Here is a 24,189-nt window from a genome sequence, read left to right as displayed (position 1 = left end):
TCTGAGGGAAAATGCCTCCTGCCTGCATTGCAGATCATATGGAGCCCATCGACCAGTCTAGTAACCCTCAAGTTGCTAAGATTGGCCCTCACAGTGCTGTAGCCAGAGTATGTATCGGAAAAGACAGACCCTGGCCTCGACACACCCTCATTTGCCGAAGCAGCGGTTGGCACCACCCCTACCCTGCCCACAGTCGGCCTCAGCCTGTCAATCCAGCTGTGGCTCAGGAGGAACTACGTGCAACAATGCAGGACCCATTCTTCAAGCACTCAACTATCAGGTTTGCGTAAATCTTTGAATTAGGCCCACTGTACAACTGGTTATTTCTTAACACTTATGTGCTATTAGGTATTCGTTATTATGTTCATTAATTTTACTGTGGAATAACGCTCAATTGTGATTAATGAACACCCATTGCAACACCACATAATTTACGTGTAGAATAAAAATAAATACATGAATGATAACTTTTTTTTATTTTATTTTATTTTAGGAAACAAAGGCGGATTCAGGAAAAGCACAAATCAGATCATAACACAATGCAGTTTCATAACCTGTGAGATTATTACTAATAGTTTTATGTGACAAAAAGCTCAAGATTTTACAATTAACTATATATAATTCAACTATTTACATAACAAAAAAAAAAATCAGTTTCACTTTAAGGAAAAGAAAATGTTTAATGGAAAACTTACATATATTAAAAAAAAAAAAAAGTCAAACATTGAAGGAAGATTTTCTCTCCAACTTCACCTTTTAGATCTTTGCTTCAGAAAATGGATTGTGTTTTATACTTGAGCTAGCTATTCAGACTAGTTCAGGGATAGGCAATTTGTGGCACTCCAGCTGCTACAGAACTACACATCACAGCATTCCCTGCCATAGCTTTGCTGTTAAGGCATGCTATAACTTTGGCAGGCATGCTGGGATGTGTAGTTCCACAGCTGCTGGAGTGCTGGAGGTTGTCTACCCCTGTACTAGTTTATTAGACCTAGCTGATTCTTCATCAGTTGAGAATCTTACCAATGTTTCCCCTAGTAGAGAATCATCAATGAATCCCTGCATGAAAACAAGGCTAATTGTTCGTGTTAGCGACCTAAATGGCGATCAAATTAGATAAGACTTGGCCACGTGAAAATCTGTCTGGGCATCTGGACCACTTCCACAGTAAATGGTACCCGATATTGCAGCCTCCATCCCAATAGCTATAAACTAATCTTGATCATCTGATTACTAGACTTCATGGTTGTTTTGGGATCATACTGTGAAATCAGACCAACTCATTGATATCACTATGTGTGTGTTATCAGTTATTAAAGGGGGAGATTCAATTAAGTTTGATGTGTTGTTGGAACCTTGTATGGTCTGGGGCTGGCCACACATGAGGTTATTACGGTAGGAAAATGTTGCTAATCTCTGCTCACACCTCTATGGGGTGCGAGCAAAAACGTGTAATGTTTTCCTGTCTGATAATCGTTCTATATATGTGACCTTCTAAAAAAATTATTTTACAGATGCACCCTTGACCTCTCTTCCCTATAGGTGCTGAGCTTCAGTGACCTACTGCAGTAACACGGTTACCCCACAAGTAAAGTGGGCCTACCTTTGGCTGTGTAGCAGTGCGAGAAAGTGAACCCTATGATAACCTGTTTGCAATATCTGCAATATTCTGGTCTGTAATCGAGGACAGAGATTAAAATTACATCGCAGCACTCATTTGTTACCGGCAGTGATTAAGGACAGCTGTGTGCCTGTCAAATGCTGCAGAGAAGTCCTCCAGTGTAGCTGTCCAAAGTGCTGACGACGCCCACACTTTAGGTGCATCCTGATCTTGAGACCTGTCCATCAATGTATTAAACATTGCAAATATGTATAAACATTACATTTTATGAAGCAAAGATGTAATTTTTAATGTTTCCTAGCAAATGGCATATTTAAAGTCTGTCCTTTATCTTTTAATTTTTTTTCCTGGAGGTCTATTTCACAGGACTACTGAATAAAAGCCATGTTGCATTCCAGTGCATTTGATAGATTGCACAGAGTGGCAACACAAAGTAAATGTGTGTTGTATAAAAGCTAATGACCATTTACTGCTCCATGTGCAATGTGTTCAGAATGCATTTGAGTAAGGGTGGCTCACTCTCATTATCTATCCCAAATATGCGTTTACATACACTCACAACAGACACAGCTTCTTAACTTGGCAAAGTGTGAGACTTACAGAAATCACTACATAAATATGGAGAGGTCGATGAGATGACAATATTCCCTATGCTGCTGCATTTCCCATCCGAGTAGCAGATATGTGAAGCTGCCTCTCTTGGGACCCATCTTGCTGATATCACCGCCAAGACCACTGCATGCTACAACTATCCAGACGTTACTTCGTAGATACATTGCAATAAGAGAAGGAAAATGGAAAGATATTATATGTGTGCAACAATCTCATCACTCTTTATATAACACACTGGCAGCAGCAAACAGCGGTGATGTCATATGATTAGTGCGAGCCCTAAGGGAGGCACAAACATCTTCCTGCTATTCAAGGGTGACATATAAGGCCAAACATATCCAAACCACGTAAGAACATGACACCATTCGGTTTTCCAAATCTTTATCTTCCACATTTTTGCGTCACTCGTGTAACTAGGCGCCTGACATCAGTTAAACAATCCTACATCAGAATCCTGTATGGGTGTAAATGTCTTTGAAATATAAAAGAATAAGCTCAGTCTGAGGACTGGGCGGCTTAATTTCTGCAGAACATTGTCCTATTCCATGGCTTTATCATTGATCGTCTCGTTGCCATGCATGCTATTTACCTTTGTAACACAGACCTCATTGTGTGCATCATCTGCCTGGATTAAACACTTACCCTCATGTTTAATATCGGCATGGGTATCAGAATCATCATTTGGTGCATTGTTGGCCTGTATGGCAGACTTTTCCTCCTGTTTAATATCGGCATGGGTATCAGAATCATCATTTGGTGCATTGTCGGCTTGGATGGCAGACTTATCCTCCTGTTTAATATCGGCATGGGTATCAGAATCATCATTTGGTGCATTGTCGGCTTGGATGGCAGACTTATCCTCCTGTTTAATATCGGCATGGGTATCAGAATCATCATTTGGTACATTGTCGGCCTGGATGGCAGACTTATCCTCCTGTTTAATATTGGCATGGGTATCAGACTCATCATTGGGTGCAATGTCGGCCTGGATGGCAGACTTATCCTCATGTTTAATATCTGCATGGGTATCAGACTCATCATTGGGTGCACTGTCTGCCTGGATGAAAGATGTATCCTCATGTTTAATATCTGCATTGGTATCTGAGTCCTCATTGGGTGCATTGGTATCCGAGTCCTCAATGGGTTCATCATCTACATCATCTGCTTGAGTAACACACTCATGGTCTATCTGGAAAAAATCATTGTCAGCTGTACTGGCATCCTGGGTACCGTATAAATCAGTTTTGCCTCTCTTATCTTCAGATGAACCATCTTCCTGGGTTAAATCATTATCTTCAAGCGTATCGTCCTCCTGGGTTACACAGTCGTATGGATCTGTAGATCCTGGGAGTACAGAATTGTACCGCAGAATACTTTTCAACTTTTCCTCAGGAATACGTTTCAATGGAATTTCTTTGCCTTTGAACTTTTTGCGATTTAATTTATCAGCCTTGGTTACTTCTTCTTTGGTTGTGAAGTTTACCAATACTTCCCCTAGTGGAACTCCTTTTTTGTCACATAGCAGATAAATATCCCCTTCTTTCAGAGAAAAGCCAGAAAAGAATTCCTGAACATCACTTTTAGAAACATTGGAAGGAAAGTTTCTCAAGTAGAAATATTGTCCATTTGAAAAATCCTGTGAGGACATTGCTTTGTTTTCTGCAAGCAACTTTTGCATGCGTGATTTAGAAATTGAAGAAATATACATGGTTCGTCCCTTAAACATACATTTGTCAAACCGAAGAACTTTTTTACGGTGTTCATCACTTGAGAACATGACAAAGCACTCCCTTGTTCTATGGCCTTTTTCATCATGCACAAATGTAATGTTACTGTCGCTCACGTAATTGTAAAACAATTTCTTTAAGTCCGATTTTTCCACACTGTTGCTTACGTTTAGCACACGCACATGAAACTCATCTGAATTAGAACTATTCTCATCAGACTGACTTTCTGGAGACTTAGAATGCCTAGAAGAAGAACGAGAACACTGTCTCTCAGACCTGGAACGCCTCCCCGGAGACTTGGAACGTTTTCGCGGAGACCTGGAGCGCCTCCCTGAAGACCTGGAACGTCTTCGCAGAGACCTGGACCGTCTTCCTGAAGACCTAGATCGCCTTCCTGATGACCTGGAACGCCTTCGCGGAGACCTGGAGCGCCTGCGCGGCGACTTGGAGCGCCTGCGCGGCGACCTGGAGCGCTTGCGCGGCGACCTGGAGCGCTTACGCGGCGACCTGGAGCGCCTGCGCGGAGACCTGGAGCGCCTGAGCGGAGACCTGGAGCGCTTGAGCGGAGACCTGGAGCGCCTGAGCGGAGACCTGGAGCGCCTGCGTGGGGACCTTGAGCGCTTTCGCGGAGACCTGGACCGAGTTCTTTTTCTTCCATGTCTTGAACGTGAATCATCCTCTATGCCACCATATTTAAGCCAATCCCCTTCACTAGACCATGACACACGTATTGACTTACTATCCCTATATCTATTGAAACCCTCGGTTGCTTCTACATTAGAGGCAAATTTAACTATTGCATCACCACTCCTAACTGATCGTTCATCTTTAAAGTACAATACATCTATAATGTGAAGTCTATTAAAAAACCTTTGGATATCTGTTAATGTTGCTTCTGAAGCACTAACTTTTATGCGTAAATATACGTGTGTTCTGAGCGAAACTGCATCTCGTTCATCTCTATTCCTTTCCTCATGCGTTCCATTCTTATCAGATACGGACGTTTTTGAAAGGATTTCAGTGTATTGTAACGCACGTTCCATTTCTTCTCTAGAGCTGAGTGAAACATGAATAGTAGAATCCTTTAAGGGGCGTCCTGTTTGCAGAATTGCTTGCCGTGCATCGTCCCATTTTATAAAGTTAACAAAAGCTTCGCCCCTTTTTCCACCAATGACCGTCACCCCTCCCAGGGGAATTTCCAATCCAGAAAAGTAACCTCGAATATCGCGCGAGCTTGCTGAACTTGACAGACCCTCTAAACGAACAGTTAGAGACATTCTTAGACACCTGTTGGAGGAAAAAAAAAAAGAAAAAAAAGAATATAGTATATTTATTGCTAAACTATTTTTCATTACATAAAATAGGATTTTAATTACCTACCGGTAAATCCTTTTCTCGTAGTCCGTAGAGGATGCTGGTGTCCACATTAGTACCATGCGGTATAGATGGGTCCCTTGCGAGCCATGGGCACTTTAAAAGTTTAATAGTGTGGGCTGGCTCCTCCCTCTATGCACCTCCTACCAGACTCAGTCTAGAAACTGTGCCCGAGGAGACGGACATACTTCGAGAGAGGGAAGTACAGATAGTGGTGAGATTCACACCAGCTCACACAAAACAGAAAACCAAGCTAACCAGATTGAAACAATCCAGCAACAGCCGAACAACAGTACTTAACCAAGTAACAATGCAGTACTTAACTAAGTAACAAATGCAGGAAAACGAAGCGCTGGGCGGGCGCCCAGCATCCTCTATGGACTACATGAAAAGGATTTACCATTAGGTAATTAAAATCCTATTTTCTCTTACGTCCTAGAGGATGCTGGGGCCCATTAGTACCATGGGGATGTACCAAAGCTCCCAGTACGGAAGGGAGAGCGTGGAGGCTCCTGCAGAATCGATTGACCAAACTTTAGGTACTCAGAGGCCAAAGTATCGAACTCGTAGAACTTAGCAAACGTGTTCGATCCTGACCAAGTAGCCGCTCGGCAAAGCTGTAAAGCTGAGACACCCCGGGCAGCCGCCCAGGAAGAACCCACTTTACGAGTAGAGTGGGCCTTAACAGATTTTGGACACGGCAAGCCTGCCGTAGAATAAGCATGCTGTATAGTAAACCTGATCCAGCGAGAAATCGTCTGCTTAGAAGCAGGACACCCAACCTTATTGTGATCATAAAGGACAAACAGAGCATCCGAGTTTCTGTGACGAGAAGTTCTCGTCACATAAATCTTCAAAGCCCTTACAACATCCAAGGATTTTTAAGTAATTGAGGAGTCAGTAGCTACTGGCACCACAATAGGTTGGTTTATATGGAAAGCCAACACAACCTTCGGAAGAAATTGCTGATGCGTCCTGAGCTCACCTCTATTTTCATGGAAAATCAAGTAGGGGCTCCTGCAGGACAATGCCCCCAATTCAGAGACACGTCTAGCAAATGCCAATGCCAATAGTGTGACCACCTTCCAAGTAAGAAACTTGACCTCAACCTCCTGTAACGGTTCAAACCAATTCGACTGTAGGAACTGCAGCACCACATTAAGATCCCAAGGTGCCGTAGGAGGCACAAAGGGAGGCTGGATGTGCAGAATCCCTTTCAAGAAAGTCTGAACCTCAGGGAGGACCGCCAATTGTTTCTGGAAGAAAATGGACAAGGCCAAGATCTGGACTTTTATGGAGCCCAAACGCAGGCCCACATCCACACCTGCTTGTAGAAAGAGGAGAAACCGCCCTAGTTGAAACTCCACCGTAGGAAACTTCTTGGATTCACACCAAGACACGTACTTTCCAAAATACGATGGTAGTGTTTAGACATTACTCCCTTCCTAGCCTGTATCAGGGTAGGAATAACTTTGTACGGGATGCCCTTCTGAGCTAAGCTCTGGCGTTCAACCTCCATGCCGTCAAACGTAGCCGTGGTAAGTCTTGATAAGCAACGGCCCCCTGTTGCAGAAGGTCCTCCCGAAGAAGAAGGGGCCTCGGGTCTTCCAGCAGTAACTCCAGAAGATCCGCGTACCAAGCCCTTCTCGGCCAGTCTGGAGCAATGAGGATAGCCTGAACTCTTCTTTTGATTATTTTGAGAATCCTTGGGATGAGTGGAAGTGGAGGGAATACATACACTGACTGGAACACCCACGGATTTACCAGGTCGTCCACCACCTCTGCTTGTGGGTCTCTCGACCTGGAACAGTACCTCCGAAGCTTCTTGTTGAGGCGGGAGGCCATCATGTCTATTTGAGGTACGCCCCAAAGACTTGTCACCTCTGTGAACACCTCTGGATAAAGTTAGTGTCTGCTGAGGAAGTCCGCTTCCCAGTTGTTCACAACCGGAATGAAGATTGCTGACAGCGCCACCGCGTGCTTTTCCGCCCAGAGGATGATTCTTGTTACCTCTGACATTGCCGCTCTGCTCTTGGTTCCGCCTTGTCGGTTTATGTAGGCCACAGTCGGTACATTGTCCGACTGAACCTGACTAGCCTGATCTTTCAGAAGATGTGCCGCTTGTAGAAGACCCTTGTACACTGCACTTAGTTCCAGAATGTTTATTGGAAGGATGGATTCCAGACTTGACCACCTTCCTTGGAAGTTTTCCTCTTGGGTGACTGCTCCCAACCTCCGAGACTTGCATCCGTGGTTAGGAGGATCCAATTCTGAACCCCGAACCTGCAGCCCTCTAGTAGGTGAGAGGTTTGCAGCCACCAGAGGAGCGAGATTCTTGCTTTCGGTGACAGACGAATCCTCTGGTGCATGTGAAGATGAGATCCAGTTGGAAAAACCGTGCATGAAATCTTCCATACTCATAGGAGGCAACCATCTTCCCCAGAAGGCGAATGCACTGATGAACAGATACCCGGTCTGGCTTCAGGACATCCCGGACCATTGTTTATATCACCAACGCTTTCTCCTCCGGCAAAAACACCCTCTGTACTTCCGTGCCTAGGATCATCCCCAGGAAGGACAGTCTCCTTGTCAACACCAGATGCGACTTTGGAAGATTCAGGATCCATCCATGATCCTGGAGTAGTTGAGTTGAGAGAGCAATGCTGTGCAACAGCTTCTCCCTGGAAGACGCTTTTATCAGCAGATCGTCCAGATAAAAAAGTATGTTCACACCCTGCTTGCGGAGGAGTAGTATCTCTGCCATGACCTTGATGAACACCCTTGGTGCCGTGGAGAGGCCAAACAGAAATGCCTGGAACGGATAGTGACAGTCCAGCAGCGTAAATCTTAGATAAGCCTGGTGAGGAATGTGATGGTACACATCCTTGATATCCAGGGATACTTGAAATTCCCCCTCCTCCAGACCGCTCTAAAACTCCATCTTGAATTTGAATTCCCTCAAATAAGGGTTCAACGACTTTAGGTTCAATATTGGCCTGACCGAACCATCCGGTTTCGGTACCACAAACAGGTTTGAGTAATAACCCTTGTTTGCTAGGTGAGGTGGAACTGGAACAATGACATTTGACCTTAGCAATTTTTGAATGGTTTCCTGTAGGATAGCACTTTCTGTCAGCAAACCTGGTAAGCCTGATTTGGAAGATCCTGTGAGGTGGGAGTTCTTGAAACTCCAGTCTGTGCCCCTGGGTAACCATATCTTGTACCCAGGGGTCTAGGCCTGATGACGCCCAGACATAACTGAAATTTCTTAATCTTGCTCCCACCTGCCCGATATCCAGGCTGGGAGGTCCACCGTCATGCCGAGGATTTTGAGGAAGCAGAACCAGGTTTCTGTTCCTGGGAACCTGTTGGTGCAGGTTTTCTGTATTTCCCCCGACCTCCTCTAAAGAAAGTGGAAGGGGGTTTGGACTTTTTAACTTTCGCGGTCCGAAAGGACTGCATTGTAGACGTAGGATAAGATTTCCTAGTAGGCAGTGTTGCTTAGGGAAGAAATGTTGACTTAACCGCAGTTGCCGTGGAGATCCACGCATTCCCCAAACAGAGCCTGACCTGTGAAGGGTAGGTCTTCACACTCTTCTTGGATTCCGCATCCGCAGACCATTAACGCAGCCAGAGTCCCCTGCGTGCCGAGACAGCCATGGAAGAAGCCCTCGCATTAAGATGGCCAAGGTACTTCATGGCCTCCACCATGAAACCTGCAAAGTCCTGAATGTGACATAAGAACAATTCAGTGTCACTTCTATCCACAGAATCTAATTCCTCTAGTATGTGCCTGACCACTTTACTATGGCTTTAGAAATCCACGCACAAGCAATAGTGGGTCTTAACGCTAAGAGTAGCTGTGTATATTGATTTGAGTGTAGTCCTTATCTTACGGTCAGCCGGCTCTTTTAAAGCGGTGGACCCAGGGACAGGTAAAACCACTTTTTTTTTTTAGACAACCTAGACACAGAAGCGTCTACTATAGGCGGGATTTCCCACCTTTTCCTGTCCTCCTCAGGGAAAGGAAAAGCAATGAAAACCCTTTTTGGGATCTGGAATTTTTTCTCTGGGTTTTCCCAGGATTTTTCAAACAATGCGTTTAATTCCTTAGACACAGGGAAAGTAAGGGAGGATTTCTTTTTGTCAGTAAAGTAAGCCTCCTCTACTTGCTCAGGTACCTTATCAGTAATGTGTAAGATGTCCCTAATAGCCTCAATCATGAGTTGCACCCCCTTAGCAAGGGATGCATCACCCCCCTGCATATCCCCATCACCGTCCCCTGTATCAGTCGGTATCCGTGTCAGCTTGCATTATCCGGGCAAGAGCATGCTTCTTAGGGTAAACAATTGGGGTCTTTGAAGAGGTAGTGGGAGCTGAATACGACAAAACCTCAAGAGACTTTCTCAAAACCTGTGTTTCAATCTCATTTTAAGCTATCCGAGATGAAATCTGGGATATTATTCCCCTAATAGAATCCACCCATGGGGGTTCGGATTCAGAAGGCTGAGACAGTATATTACAGTCATGAGTACATGGAATAAACTTTACAGGTGAAGATACACACTCTGCAGCACAAGATACAGAGTTCCTAGACATATTTATGTGAGCTATACACACACACACACACACACACACACACACACACACACACACACACACACACACACACACACACACAGTAAAATGCAGACAGTTTCCCCCAGAGTACCTTCAGAGAGAGACAGCGCCCCAGTAGGCAGTTTATACAGTAAACAGCCAGCGCTGACTGAATAACTTTAATAGATTAAACAGCTATTACTACACTCTCCCTCCCCGTGTCTATAACACCCTGCTACCGCAGAGGTATGCTGGAGTTATGTGGAGGGCAGCGCTCCCTGTCAGCGTCTCTTCAGTGTGATCTGCAGGGAGAACATGGCGCTGGTGAGTGCTGGATCCGCTCTGAGGAAGAAGCCCCGCCCCTGTAATGGCGCATCTTCCCGCTTTCAATGATTATACTGGCCTGAGGTGATTTGGCTGCTAACAGTGGACTAGCCCCTGTTAGCATATTGACCAGTGTAGGGTATTTGCGCTGGCCCAGGGCGCCCCTCACAGCACCGCACATCAAGTACCGCTGAGCCCTCCGGAGCGCAGCCTGTCAAAGCGAAGCTCCTACCCTTGTGCCTCCATTCCAGCCGGCGACCCGCTTACCGGGGTGCCGGTATCATACTCACCACTCCATCTTCTGGCACTGAAAGGGGGTGGCAGCCGTGCTGCGGAAGTGAGCGGTCGCCTCGTGGGCTTGCGATCAGCAACCTCGGGAGGTCAGTGTCCTGTCAGCGGAGATAGAGAACCATTAACTTCTAAAGTTGGTTCCTACTCCTCCCCTTCCCAAGTCCCACGAAGCAGGGAGGCTGTTGCCAGCAGCCTTCCTGTACCTAACTCTTAGAAAAAAACAATAAAACTAGAAAAATTCCTAGGTGCTCCCCTAGCTGTGACTGGCTCCACCAGGCACATTTTCTAAACTGAGTCTGGTAGGAGGGGCATAGAGGGAGGAGCCAGCCCACACTTTTAAACTCTTAAAGTGCCCATGGCTCCCAAGGGACCCGTCTATACCCCATGGTACTAATGTGGACCCCAGCATCCTCAAGGACGTAAGAGAAATATATTTTTACCTCTGCGCTATGAAAAGAAAAAAAAGCAGGCCATTAAATAAAACGATTACATAAGAATATATATATACGCTGTTAAAAATAATAATAATAATAATTAAAAATAAATAAAAATAATTAGAATATAAACATATGTGGCACCTGTAAAAAAAAAAAGGTAATTTATTAGTCTGCAAAAAATTTTTTTACAGTTGAAACATGTTTATAGTCTAAATTTTTTTTTTCAGCGCCAACATTTTCTTATATTTTTCATTACAGCAAATAAAAACGGTCAACATTTGCTATGTAAACGAAAAATAGGATTTTAATTACCTACCGGTAAATCCTTTTCACGTAGTCCGTAGAGGATACTGGGGTTCCATTTAGTACCATAGGATATAGAAGGGTCCACTAAGAGTCATGGGCACTTTAAGAATTTGATAGTGTGGGCTGGCTCCTCCCTCTATGACCCTCCTACCAGACTCAGTCTAGGAAACCGTGTCCGAGGAGACGGACATACTTTGAGAGAAGGATAGATAAGGATAGTGATGAGATTCCAAACCAGCACACAAAAGGAAATCCAAGCTAACCAAACTTGAAACAGGAACAGCAATGGCTGAACCAACATTACTTAACCAAGTAACAGTGCAGGAAGCACTGGGCGGGCGCTCAGTATCCTCTATGGACTATGAGAAAAGGATTTCCTGGTAGGTAATTAAAATCCTATTTTTTGCTTACATAGCAAATGTTGACAGTGCAGGAAGAACTAAGCACCGGGCGGGCGCCCAGTATCCTCTACGGACTACGAGAAAAGAATTTACCGGTAATTAAAATACTATTTTCTCTTACGTCCTAGAGGATACTGGGGTCCATTTAGTACCATGGGGATATACTAAAGCTCCCAAACAGGGGGAAGGGTGCTGAGGTTCCTGCAGAACTGATTGACCAAACTGAAGGTCCTCAGAGGCCAAAGTATCGAACTTGTGGAACTTAGCAAACGTGTTCGAACCAAACCAAGTAGCTGCTCGGCAGAGCTGTAAAGCCGAGACACCCCGGGCAGCCACCCAGGAAGAACCCACTGAGCTAGTAGAGTGGGCCTGTACAGATTTTGGACATGGCAAACCTGCCGTGAAATAAGCATGCTGGATAGTAAGCCTGATCCAGTGTGCAATTGTCTGTTTTGAAGCAGGACACCCATATTATTGCGATCATAAAGAACAGAGTCAGATTTTCAGTGACGAGCTGTTTGCTTTACATACACCTTCAAAGCCCTCACAACATCTAAAGACTTTGAAGTAGCAGAGGTGTCGGTAACAACCGGAACCACAATAGGTTGGTTGACGTGAAACCCAGACACCACTTTAGGAAGAAATTGCTGACGAGTTCTGAATTCAGCTCTGTCCTCATGGAAAATAAGAATTTACTTACCGATAATTCTATTTCTCGTAGTCCGTAGTGGATGCTGGGGACTCCGTCAGGACCATGGGGAATAGCGGGCTCCGCAGGAGACAGGGCACATCTAAAAAAGCTTTTAGGTCACATGGTGTGTACTGGCTCCTCCCCCTATGACCCTCCTCCAAGCCTCAGTTAGGTACTGTGCCCGGACGAGCGTACACAATAAGGAAGGATCTTGAATCCCGGGTAAGACTCATACCAGCCACACCAATCACACCGTACCACTTGTGATCTGAACCCAGTTAACAGTATGATAACAAAACGAAGTAGCCTCTGAAAAAGATGGCTCACAACAAGAATAACCCGATTTTTGTAACAATAACTATGTACAAGCATTGCAGACAAACCGCACTTGGGATGGGCGCCCAGCATCCACTACGGACTACGAGAAATAGAATTATCGGTAAGTAAATTCTTATTTTCTCTAACGTCCTAGTGGATGCTGGGGACTCCGTCAGGACCATGGGGATTATACCAAAGCTCCCAAACGGGCGGGAGAGTGCGGATGACTCTGCAGCACCGAATGAGAGAACTCCAGGTCCTCCTTAGCCAGAGTATCAAATTTGTAAAATTTTACAAACGTGTTCTCCCCTGACCACGTAGCTGCTCGGCAAAGTTGTAATGCCGAGACCCCTTGGGCAGCCGCCCAAGATGCGCCCACTTTCCTAGTGGAGTGGGCCTTTACAGATTTAGGCTGTGGCACGCCTGCCACAGAATGTGCAAGTTGGATTGTGCTACAGATCCAACGTGCAATCGTCTGTTTAGACGCAGGAGCACCCATCTTGTTGGGTGCCATACAATATAAACAGCAAGTCAGACTTTCTGACTCCAGCCGTCCTAAACTATATATATATATATATATATATATATATATATATATATATATATATATATATATATATATATATATATATATATATATAGGGTCCTGACAACGTCTAGTAACTTGGAGTCCTCCAAGTCCCTAGAAGCCGCAGGCACCATAATAGGTTGTTTCAGGTGAAAAACCTGACACCCCCTTAGGAAGAAAACTGGAGACGAGTCCCAGTTCTGTCCTGTCCGAATGGAAAATTAAATATGGGCTTTTGCAAGACAAAGCCGCCCATTCTGACAAAGGCCTGGCCGAGGCCAGGACCAACAGCATGGTCACTGTCCATGTGAGATATTGGTCAACAGCATGTTCACTTTCCATGTGATATATTTCAAATCCACAGATTTGAGCGGTTCAAACCAATATGATTTTAAGGAATCCCAACACTATGTTGAGATCCCACGGTGCCACTAGAGGCACAAAAAGGGGTGTATATGCAATACTCCCTTGACAATCTGGACTTCAGGAACTGAAGTCAATTCTTTTCGGAAGAAATTCTACAGGGCCGAAACTTAAAACCTTAAAGAACCCCAATTTTAGGCTCAAAACACTCCTGTTTTCAGGAAGTGTAGAAATCGACCTAGTTGAATTTTCTTCGTGGGGCCTTCCTGGCCTCACCCACGCAACATATTTTCACCACATGTGGTGATGACGTTGTGCGATCACCTCCTTCCTGGCTTTGACCAGGGTAGGTATGACCTCTTATGGAATGCCTTTTTCCTTCAGGATCCGGCATTCAACCGCCATGCCGTCAAACGCAGCCGCGGTAAGTCTTGGAATAGACATGGTACCTGCTGAAGCAAGTCCCTTCTTAGCTCCCCAGGCCCTTAGTCCTCTGTGAGCATCTCTTGAAGTTCCGGGTACCAAGTCCCTCTTGGCCAATCCGGAGTCACGAGTATAGTTCATACTCCTCTATGTCTTATAATTCTCAATACCTTGGTTATGAGAAGCAGAGGAGGGAACACATACACCGACTGTTACACCCACGGTGTTACCAGGACATCCACAGCTATCGCCTGAAGGTCTCATGACCTGGCGCAATACCTGTCCCGTTTTTTGTTCGGGCGGGACGCCATCATTTCCACCTTTGGTCTTTGCCAATGGCTCACAATCATGCGGAAAAACTTCCCTATGAAGTTCCCACTCTCCCAGGTGGAGGTCATGCCTGCTGAGGAAGTCTGCTTCCCAGTCGTCCACTCCCGGAGAGAACACTGCTGACAGTGCTATCACATGATTTTCCGCCTAGCGAAAAATCCTTGCAGTGTTTTCACTGCCCTCCAGCTTCTTGTGTCGCCCTTTCTGTTTACGTGGGCGACAGCCGTGATGTTATCCCACTGGATCAATACCGGCTGACCTTGAAGCAGAGGTCTTGCTAAGTTTAGAGCCTTATAATTTCACTCTTAGCTCCATCTATGTGGAGAGAATTCTCCAGACTTGATCACACTTTCCTGGAAATTTTTTCCCTGTGTGACTGCTCCCCAGCCTCTCAGGCTGGCCTCCGTGGTTACCAGCATCCAATCCTGAATGCTGAATCTGTGGCCCTCTAGAAGATGAGCACTCTGTAATCACCACAGGAGAGACACCCTTGTCCTTGGATATAGGGTTATCCGCTGATGCATCTGAAGATGCGATCCGGACCATTTGTCCAGCAGATCCCACTGAAGAGTTCTTGCGTGAAATCTGCCGAATGGAATTGCTTCGTAATAAGCCACCATTTTTACCAGGACTCTTGTGCAATGATGCACTGACACTTTTCCTGGTTTTAGGAGGATCCCGATTAGCTCGGATAACTCCCTGGTTTTCTCCTCTGGGAGAAACACCTTTTTCTGGACTGTGTCCAGAATCATCCCTAGGAACAGTAGACGTGTCCTCGGAAAAGCTACGATTTTGGAATATTTAGAATCCACTCGTGCTGTCGTAGAACTATTAAAGATAGTGCTACTCCGACCTCCAACTGTTCTCTGGACCTTGCCCTTATCAGGAAAGCGTCCAAGTTTCTTTTAAGAAGAATCATCATTTCGGCCATTACCTTGGTAAAGACCCGGGGCGCCGTGGACAATCCAAACGGCAGCGTCTGAACTGATAGTGACAGTTCTGTACCACGAACCTGAAGTACCCTTGGTGAGAAGGGCAAATTTGGACATGTAGGTAAATGTCCCTGATATCCAGTGACACCATCTCGTCCCCTTCTTCCTGGTTCGCTATCACTGCTCTGAGTGACTCCATCTTGATTTGAACGCTTGTATGTAAGTGTTCAAATATTCCAGATCTCACCGAGCCGTTTGGCTTCAGTACCACAATATAGTGTGGAATAATACCCCCTCCCTTGTTGTAGGAGGGGTACTTTGATTATCACCTGCTGGGAATACAGCCTGTGAATTGTTTCCAATACTGCCTCCCTGTCGGAGGTAGACGTTGGTAAAACAGACTTCCGGAACTTGTGAGGAGGAGACGTCTCGAATTTCCAATGTACACCTGGGATACTACATGTAGGATCCAGGAGTCCCCTTGCGAGTGAGCCCAATGCGTGCTGAAACTCTTGAGATGACCCCCTACCGCACCTGAGTCCACTTGTACTGCCCCAGCGTCATGCTGCGGACTTGGCAGAAGCTGTGAAGGGCTTCTGTTCCTGGGAGTGGGCTGCTTGCTGCAGTCTTCTTCCCTTTTCTCTACCCCTGGGCAGATATGACTGGCCTTTGCCCGCCTGCCCGTATGGGGACGAAAGGACTGAGACTGAAAAGACTGTGTCCTTTTCTGCTGAGATGTGACTCGGGGAACAAAAGGTGGATTTTTCAGCTGTCGCCATGGCCACCAGGTCCGATGGACCGCCCCTTTATACGGCAATACTTCCATGTGCCGTCTGGAATCTGCCTCACCTGACCACTGTCGTGTCTTCGTCTGGCAGATATGGACATCACATTTACCCTTGATGCCAGAATGCAAATATCCCTCTGCGCATCACGCATATATAGAAATGCATCCTTAAAATGCTCTATAGACAATAAAATCTTGTCCCTGTCAAGGGTATCAAAATTTTCAGTCAGGAAATCCGACCAAGCCCCCTCAGCGCTGCACATCCAGTCTGAGGCGATTGCTGGTCGTAGTATAACACCAGTATGTGTGTATATACTTCTTAGGCTATTTTTCAGCTTCCTATCAGCTGGCTCCTTGAGGGCGGCCGTATCTGGAGACGGTAACGCCACTTGTTTTTATAAGCGTGTGAGCGCCTTATCCACCCTAAGGTGCGTTTCCCAACTCGCCCTTACTTCTGGCGGGAAAGGGTATACCGCCCATAACTTTCTATCGGAGGAACCCCACGTATCATCACACACTTCATTTAATTTATCTGATTTAGGCAAAACTACAAGTAGTTTATTCACACCCTACAAAATACCCTTATTTGTGGTACTTGTAGTATCAGAAATATGTAACACCTCCTTCATGCCCTTAACATGTAACGTGTGGCCCTAAAGGAAAATACGTTTGTTTCTTCACCGTCGACACTGGAGTCAGTGTCCCTGAGGTAAATGGGCGTTTTTACAAGCCCCTGGCGGTGTCTGAGACGCCTGGACAGGTACTAATTTGTTTGCCGGTCGTCTCATGTCGTCAACCGGCTCGCAGCGTGTTGACATGATCACGTACTTCCACAAGTAAGCCATCCATTCCGGTGTCGACTCCCTAGAGAGTGACATCACCATTACAGGCAATTTGCTCCGCCTCCTCACCAACATTTTCCTCATACATGTCGACACACACGTACCGACATACAGCACACACACAGGGAATGCTCTGATAGAGGACAGGACCCACTAGCCCTTTGGGGAGACAGAGGGAGAGTTTGCCAGCACACACCAAAATGCTATAATTATACAGGGACAACCTTTATAAAAGTGTTCCTCCCTTATAGCATTTAATATATATTTATATCGCCAAATTAGTGCCCCCCCTCTCTGTTTTAACCCTGTTTCTGTAGTGCAGTGCAGGGGAGAGCATGGGAGCCTTCCCCTCAGCCTTTCTGTGAGGGAAAATGGCGCTGTGTGCTGAGGAGAATAAGCTCCGCCCCTTTTTCGGCGGGTTTTTTTTTCTCCCGGTTTTTAAGAACTGGCCTGGGTTAAAATACATACATATAGCCTTAATGGCTATATGTGATGTATTTATTTTGCCAATAAGGTACTTATATTGCTGCCCAGGGCGCCCCCAGCAGCGCCCTGCACCCTCCGTGACTAGGTCAGTGAGCCGTGTGACAACAATGGCGCACAGCTGCAGTGCTGTGCGCTACCTTCATGAAGACTGTGAAGTCTTCTGCCGCCTGTTTCCGGACCTCCGTTCTGCCGTCTTCTTCAGCGTCTGTAAGGGGGATCGGCGGCGCGGCTCCGGGACGAACCCCAGGCTGACCTGTGTTCCGACTCCCTCTGGAGCTCAGTGTCCAGTAGCCTAAGATCCCAATCCATCCTGCACGCAGGTGAGTTGGAGATCTCTCCCCTAAGTCCCTCGTTGCAGTGATCCTGTTGCCAGCAGGAATCACTGAATGAAACCTAAAAAAAAACTTTTCTAAACAGCTCTTTAAGAGAGCCACCTAGATTGCACCCTTCTCGGACGGGCACAAAAACCTAACTGAGGCTTGGAGGAGGGTCATAGGGGGAGGAGCCAGTACACACCATGTGACCTAAAAGCTTTTTTAGATGTGCCCTGTCTCCTGCGGAGCCCGCTATTCCCCATGGTCCTGACGGAGTCCCCAGCATCCACTAGGACGTTAGAGAAAATTAAATAGGGACTTTTGTGAGACAAAGCCCCCAGCTCCGATGCACGTCTTGCTGAAGCCAAGGCCAACAGTGTGACTGTCTTCCACGTAAGATATTTTACGTACACCTCCTGTAACGGTTCAAACCAGTCCGATTGGAGAAACTGCAGCACCACATTGAGATCCCATGGTGCCGTGGGAGGAACAAAGGGAGGTTGGATGTGCAGAACACCTTTCAAGAAAGTCTGGACCTTAGGGAGAGAAGCCAATCGTCTCTGAAAGAAAATGGACATGGCCGAAATCTGGACTTTTTGGAGCCCAGACGTAGGCCCACACCCACACCTGCCTGCAGAAAAAGCAGGAAACGTCCCAGATGAAATTCCACAACAGAATAATTTCTGCTCTCACACTAAGAGACGTATTTCTTCCAAATACGATAGTAATGCTTAGACGTTACCACCTTCCTGGCTTGGATCATAGTTGGGATAACCTTGTTAGGGATCCGGAAAGTCCTGATAGACGAACGTGCCCTGTTGCATTAGATCCACGCAGATCTTCGAGGAGCATCTCCAGAATGTCCGCATACCAGGCCCTTCTTGGCCAGTCCGGAGCAATGAGTATTGCTAGAACCTTTTCCCTTTTTATTCGATTTAAAATTCTTGGGATCAGAGGGAGTGGAGGAAACATACACTATCTGATAGACCCATGGAGTCGTCAGGGCGTCTTCCGCCACCGCCTGTGGGTCTCTCTACCAGGAACAATACCGCCTGAGCTTCTTGTAGAGATGAGAGGCCATCATGTCGATCTGTGGATATCCCCATCGATGTGTCAAGCACCTGAACACTTCCGGGTCAAGGCCCCACTCCCCCGGGTGCAGGTCGTGTCTGCTGAGGAAGTCTGCTTCTGAGTTGTCTACTCCCGGAATGAAGACCGATGACAACGCCACAGCGTTTTTTTCTCTCCAGAGGAGAATTCTTGACACCTCCGACATTGCTGCTCTGCTTTTGGTTCCGCCCTGTCGGTTTATGTACGTCACTGCCATCACATTGTCCGACTGGACCTGAATGGCCCGATCTTGAAGATGTGAGGCCTGCAGAAGGGTGTTGTATATGGCCCTGCGTTCCAGAATGTTGATTGGAAGGATGACTTCCTGACTTGACCATCTTCTCTGAAACTGCACCCCCTGGGTGACTGCTCCCCAACCTTTGAGGCTTCCGAACCTGCGACCCTCAACGAGGTGAGAAGTCTGTAGCCACCACAGAAGGGAGATCCTGGCGACAGACGGATCCTCTGGTGCATGTGAAGATGCGATCCGGAGCATTTGTCCAACAGACTGAGCTGGAGGGGTCTTGCGTGAAACCTTCCGTATTGAAGCGCCTCGTAAGCAGCCACCATTTTCCCCAGAAGGCGAATGCACAGATGCACCGATATATCCGGGTTGGATTCACGACATCCCGAACCATCGACTGGATTACCAATGCCTTTTCCAACGGAAGCAACACCTTCTGCGACTCCGTATCGTTCCCAGGAATGGAAGCCTCCGTGTTGGCTCCAGATGAGATTTTGGAAGGTTCAGAATCCACCCGTGATCCTGGAGGAGTTTGGTTAAGAGACCAATGCTGTCCAGCAACCTTTTCCTGGACGGTGCTTTTATCAGGTGGTCGTCGAGATACGGAATTATGTTCACTCCCTGTTTGCGGAGTAGAAACATCATCTCTGCCATCACCTTGGTAAACACCCTAGGTGCCGTGGAGAGACCAAATGGCAGGGCCTGGAACTGGTAGCGACAGTCCTGCAGTGCAAACCGTAGGTAAGCCTGATGAGGCGGCCAGATTGGAATGTGAAGGTACGCATCCTTGATATCCAGAGACACTAGGAATTCCCCCTCCTCCAGACCTGAGATTACCGCTCTCAGAGACTCCATCTTGAATTTGAACACTCGTAAGTACAGGTTCGACAACTTGAGGTTCAGAATCGGCCTTACCGAACCGTCCGGCTTTGGTACTACAAACAGGTTGGAACAGTACCCCTTGTTTTGCAGATGAAGTGGAACTGGAACAATGACTTGAGTCTGTACCAGTTTTTGGATGGCATGCTGTAAAGTTATACTTGCCTCCTGTGAAACCGGTAAGCCTGATTTGAATAATCTGTGAGGTAGGAGATCTTGGAACTCCAGTCTGTAGCCCTGAAAAATAAGATCCATGACCCAGGGATCCTGGCACGAACTTGACCAGATCTGACAGAAGAATCGTAGTCGGGCTCCCACCTGACAGCCCTCCAGGCATTGCGGTCCACAGTCATGCTGAAGGCTTTGAGGAAGCAGAGCCTGAGCTCTGTTCCTGAGCACCTGCAGTTGCTGGTTTGCGTGGTTTACCTCTTGCGCCGCTGGAGGACATAGTAGCACTTCTGGATTTGCCCTTGAACTTGGCCGTCCGAAAGGACTGCAACTTAGAAGCTGAATAAGCCTTCTTGGTTGGGGGAGCTGCGGAAGGAAGATACATAGACTTATCCACAGTAGCTTTGGAGATCCATTTGTCTAGTTCATCACCAAACAAGGCCTGTCCCATGAATGGTAGGCCTTCCACGCCTCTCCTGGAGTCCGCGTCAGCAGTCCACTGGCGTAGCCACAAGCCTCTGCGTGCCGACACTGCCATAGCGGTGGTGCGTGCGTTAAGCAAGCCTATCTCTTTTATGGCCTCCACCATAAAGTTCGCAGAGTCCTGTATATGCTGCAGGAGTAAAACATCCCCCCTAGACAAGGAATCTAACCCCTCAATTAGGTTACCTGACCATTTAGCAATGGGTTTTGTGATCCACGCACATGCAACAGTGAGTCTTTAGGCCACCCCAGCAGCTGTGTACAATGATTTGAGTGTAGTCTCAATTTCACGATCAGCCATATCGTTTAGGGAGGCTGCACCAGGGACAGGTAATACAACCTTTCGTGACAGCCTAGAGACTGACGCGTCCACTATGGGCGGATTTTCCCATTTTTTCCTATCTTCCAAAGGAGAGGGAAAAGATCAGAGCAACCTTTTAGGGATGTGACATTTCTTATCAGGATTAACCTATGATTCTTCAAACAGAGTATTCAATTCCTTTGACGCAGGAAAAGTGACTGAGGACTTCTTTTTTACATTAAAATAAGATTCCTCACACTCCTCTGACACCTTATCAGGAATATGCAGAACATCTCTGATAGCCTCTATAAGAGCCTCTATTCCCTGTGACAGAGCCGCATCGCCCCCTCCAAGTCCACCTCACCCTCCTCTCCAAGTCTGACCCATCAGCATCAGAGTCAGATTGCAGGATATGGGCCCTCCCATTTGCGGACAAATGGGAGGGGATTGAGACTCTGTTTTGGGGACTGAGTCTCTGTTCATAAACTCATCCACAGTCTGTTTTAAGTATTGCATCGCTTTCTCATTGCGGGACAATTTTGTAGAAAGAGTGGAGATCATTACTTAAAGAGAATTAACCCACTCCGGTTCAGCCCCGCTATTCTGGGAAGGTGCACTGCCCTGAGTACCCAGTAGTGGGCCCCCTGATGAGGAAATACACTCCACTGTACATGAAATACACTCTTTGCCTGATATAATGTAAATGTGACAGCACACACACACAGGAAAAGGTTAAGCACAATTAACCCACAAAGAGCCCTTCAGGGAGAGACAGAGTTGTTGGAGCCAGCCCCCACCGCGCCCTCACTGCTAATGCCAAGCTTAGCTGGGTCGCAGACCAAGAACCCTGATAGGGGACTTAGTACACTAATAATCGCTCCCCCCCTGCTATGACCCCCTGAGGTAATTTGGAGTCACACACCGGAGGAGCTGCACGTCCCTGTCAGTCAGCGTCTGTGTCCACTGCAGAGGGAAAATGGCGCTGGTGAGCTGCAGGATCCTCTCATAGTGAAGCCCTGCCCCTTCAATGGCGCGCGGTCTTCACACTTTTTTTTTTGTATACTGGTTGAGGTAATTTTTGTGCTTAAAATGGAGCATAACCGTTTTAAGTCTGTGTTTGCCAGTCTGGGTACTGTGTACAGTGACGCAGTTGTGTAATGTGTCTGGAGACGCATTCCGCCCCGTTGAAAAGCCGTGCATCTCCGTACCCTCGTGCCGCCATAATGGCCGGCGCCCCGCTAACTAGGACACCGGGTCAGTACTCGCCACTCTTCATTCTTCTGGCTCTGTTAGGAGTGGCGGTGTGCTGCGGGAATGTACGCTCGCCTTGGTGGGGCTTGCGAATAGTTCCCTCAGGAGCTCAGTGTCCTGTCAGCGGGTAACGGGACCATTAACCCTTCAAGAGGTTGGGCCGTTCCCCCTCCTAAGTCCCACGAAGCAGGCAGGCTGGTGCCAACCAGCCCTGGCTGAAAATAACAAACGTATAAAATAAATGCAGAAAACTCTTCAGGAGCTTCCTGTAACGTGACCAGCTGCTCCAGGCAAATTTTCTAAACTAAGTCTGCTAGGAGGGGCATAGAGGGCGGAGCCAGCCCACACTATCAAATTCTTAACGCGCCCATGGCTCCTACAGGACCTGTCTATACCCCATGGTACTAAATAGAACCCCAGTATCCTCTAGGACATAAGAGAAAACACATTTGGTGTTTGTATGCACTCAATAAAGCCACACCCACTAGTAGGTCTTCCTATTTTTATTTTGGATGTGCACTTAATAGAATATGTAACCCTCATTGATGGCAGCACACACGTATGGGAATTATGCCATTAAAGCAGATTTTTACTATAGCCTGTCAAAGTCAGATATGATAGAATGATTGTTGCAGGGGCGAAAGGGACCGAGACGAGAGAGAGACAGGGGCGAAAGGGACCGAGACGAGAGAGAGACAGGGGCGAAAGGGACCGAGACGAGAGAGAGACAGGGGCGAAAGGGACCGAGACGAGAGAGAGACAGGGGCGAAAGGGACCGAGACGAGAGAGAGACAGGGGCGAAAGGGACCGAGACGAGAGAGAGACAGGGGCGAAAGGGACCGAGACGAGAGAGAGACAGGGGCGAAAGGGACCGAGACGAGAGAGAGACAGGGGCGAAAGGGACCGAGACGAGAGAGAGACAGGGGCGAAAGGGACCGAGACGAGAGAGAGACAGGGGCGAAAGGGACCGAGACGAGAGAGAGACAGGGGCGAAAGGGACCGAGACGAGAGAGAGACAGGGGCGAAAGGGACCGAGACGAGAGAGAGACAGGGGCGAAAGGGACCGAGACGAGAGAGAGACAGGGGCGAAAGGGGCCGAGACGAGAGAGAGACAGGGGCGAAAGGGACCGAGACGAGAGAGACAGGGGCAAAAGGGACAGAGACGAGAGAGACAGGGGCGAAAGGGACCGAGATGAGAGAGAGAGAGGGGCGAAAGGGACCGAGATGAGAGAGACAGGGGCGAAAGGGACCGAGATGAGAGAGACAGGGGCGAAAGGGACCGAGATGAGAGAGACAGGGGCGAAAGGGACCGAGATGAGAGAGACAGGGGCGAAAGGGACCGAGGTGAGAGAGACAGGGGCGAAAGGGACCGAGATGAGAGAGACAGGGGCGAAAGGGACCGAGGTGAGACAGATGAGGGAGATTGGAGCAGGAGAAAGATGAGAGGGATGGGGAGCAGAGGGACTGAGATGAGAGACAGATGAGAATGACAGACAGAAGGAGGTGGGACATAGATGAAAGCGTGAGGGATAGCTGGAGTGGGGACAGATGACAGAGACAGGCCAGAGGAAGAAGAAACCCTGCAATGCTGGACACAATAGCTAGCAACTTGAAGAATGACGGGGTCCAAATTCTTAACATTTTCAAGTATAGCGAAGTGTAAACGGAGATTTATGGTAAGAACTTACCCTTGTTAAATCTCTTTCTGCGAGGTACACTGGATTCCACAGGGAATAACATTGGGGTGTAGAGTAGGATCTTGATCTGAGGCACCAACAGGCTAAAAGCTTTGACTGTTTCCAGGATGCATAGCGCCGCCTCATCTATATCCCCGCCTCCAGGCACTGGAGCGCAGTTTTGTTAACCAGTCCAATGCAGTAGCAGGTAAAAGAGACAACAATTAGTAGCCACAGACATCACATTCTCAAGACAGGAGAAGGTATCAGCGGCTAATGCCATAACAACCCAAAGAAGCTCAGTGCGTCAGGGTGGGCGCCCTGTGGAATC

At 47.3% G+C, this 24,189-nt stretch overlaps 1 protein-coding gene across 3 annotated transcripts in view; it reads right to left on the bottom strand.

Annotated features, from left to right (window-relative positions):
* Positions 1-461: 461 nt before the first annotated feature.
* Positions 462-24,189, bottom strand: part of LOC134928402 (RNA-binding protein 12B-A-like) — a 38,318-nt gene continuing 14,590 nt past the window's right edge. For all 3 annotated transcript variants that reach the window (XM_063924101.1, XM_063924100.1, XM_063924102.1), the window contains exon 3: positions 462-5,247. In XM_063924101.1, the coding sequence (XP_063780171.1) occupies positions 2,772-5,237 (2,466 nt within the window). In that variant the 5' untranslated portion in view covers positions 5,238-5,247 and the 3' untranslated portion in view covers positions 462-2,771. The remainder of the gene's footprint in view (positions 5,248-24,189) is intronic.

This window comes from Pseudophryne corroboree, chromosome 5 (assembly GCF_028390025.1).
Source record: "Pseudophryne corroboree isolate aPseCor3 chromosome 5, aPseCor3.hap2, whole genome shotgun sequence".
Lineage (NCBI taxonomy): Eukaryota > Metazoa > Chordata > Amphibia > Anura > Myobatrachidae > Pseudophryne > Pseudophryne corroboree.
This window is presented reverse-complemented; position numbering and strand designations above follow the sequence as displayed.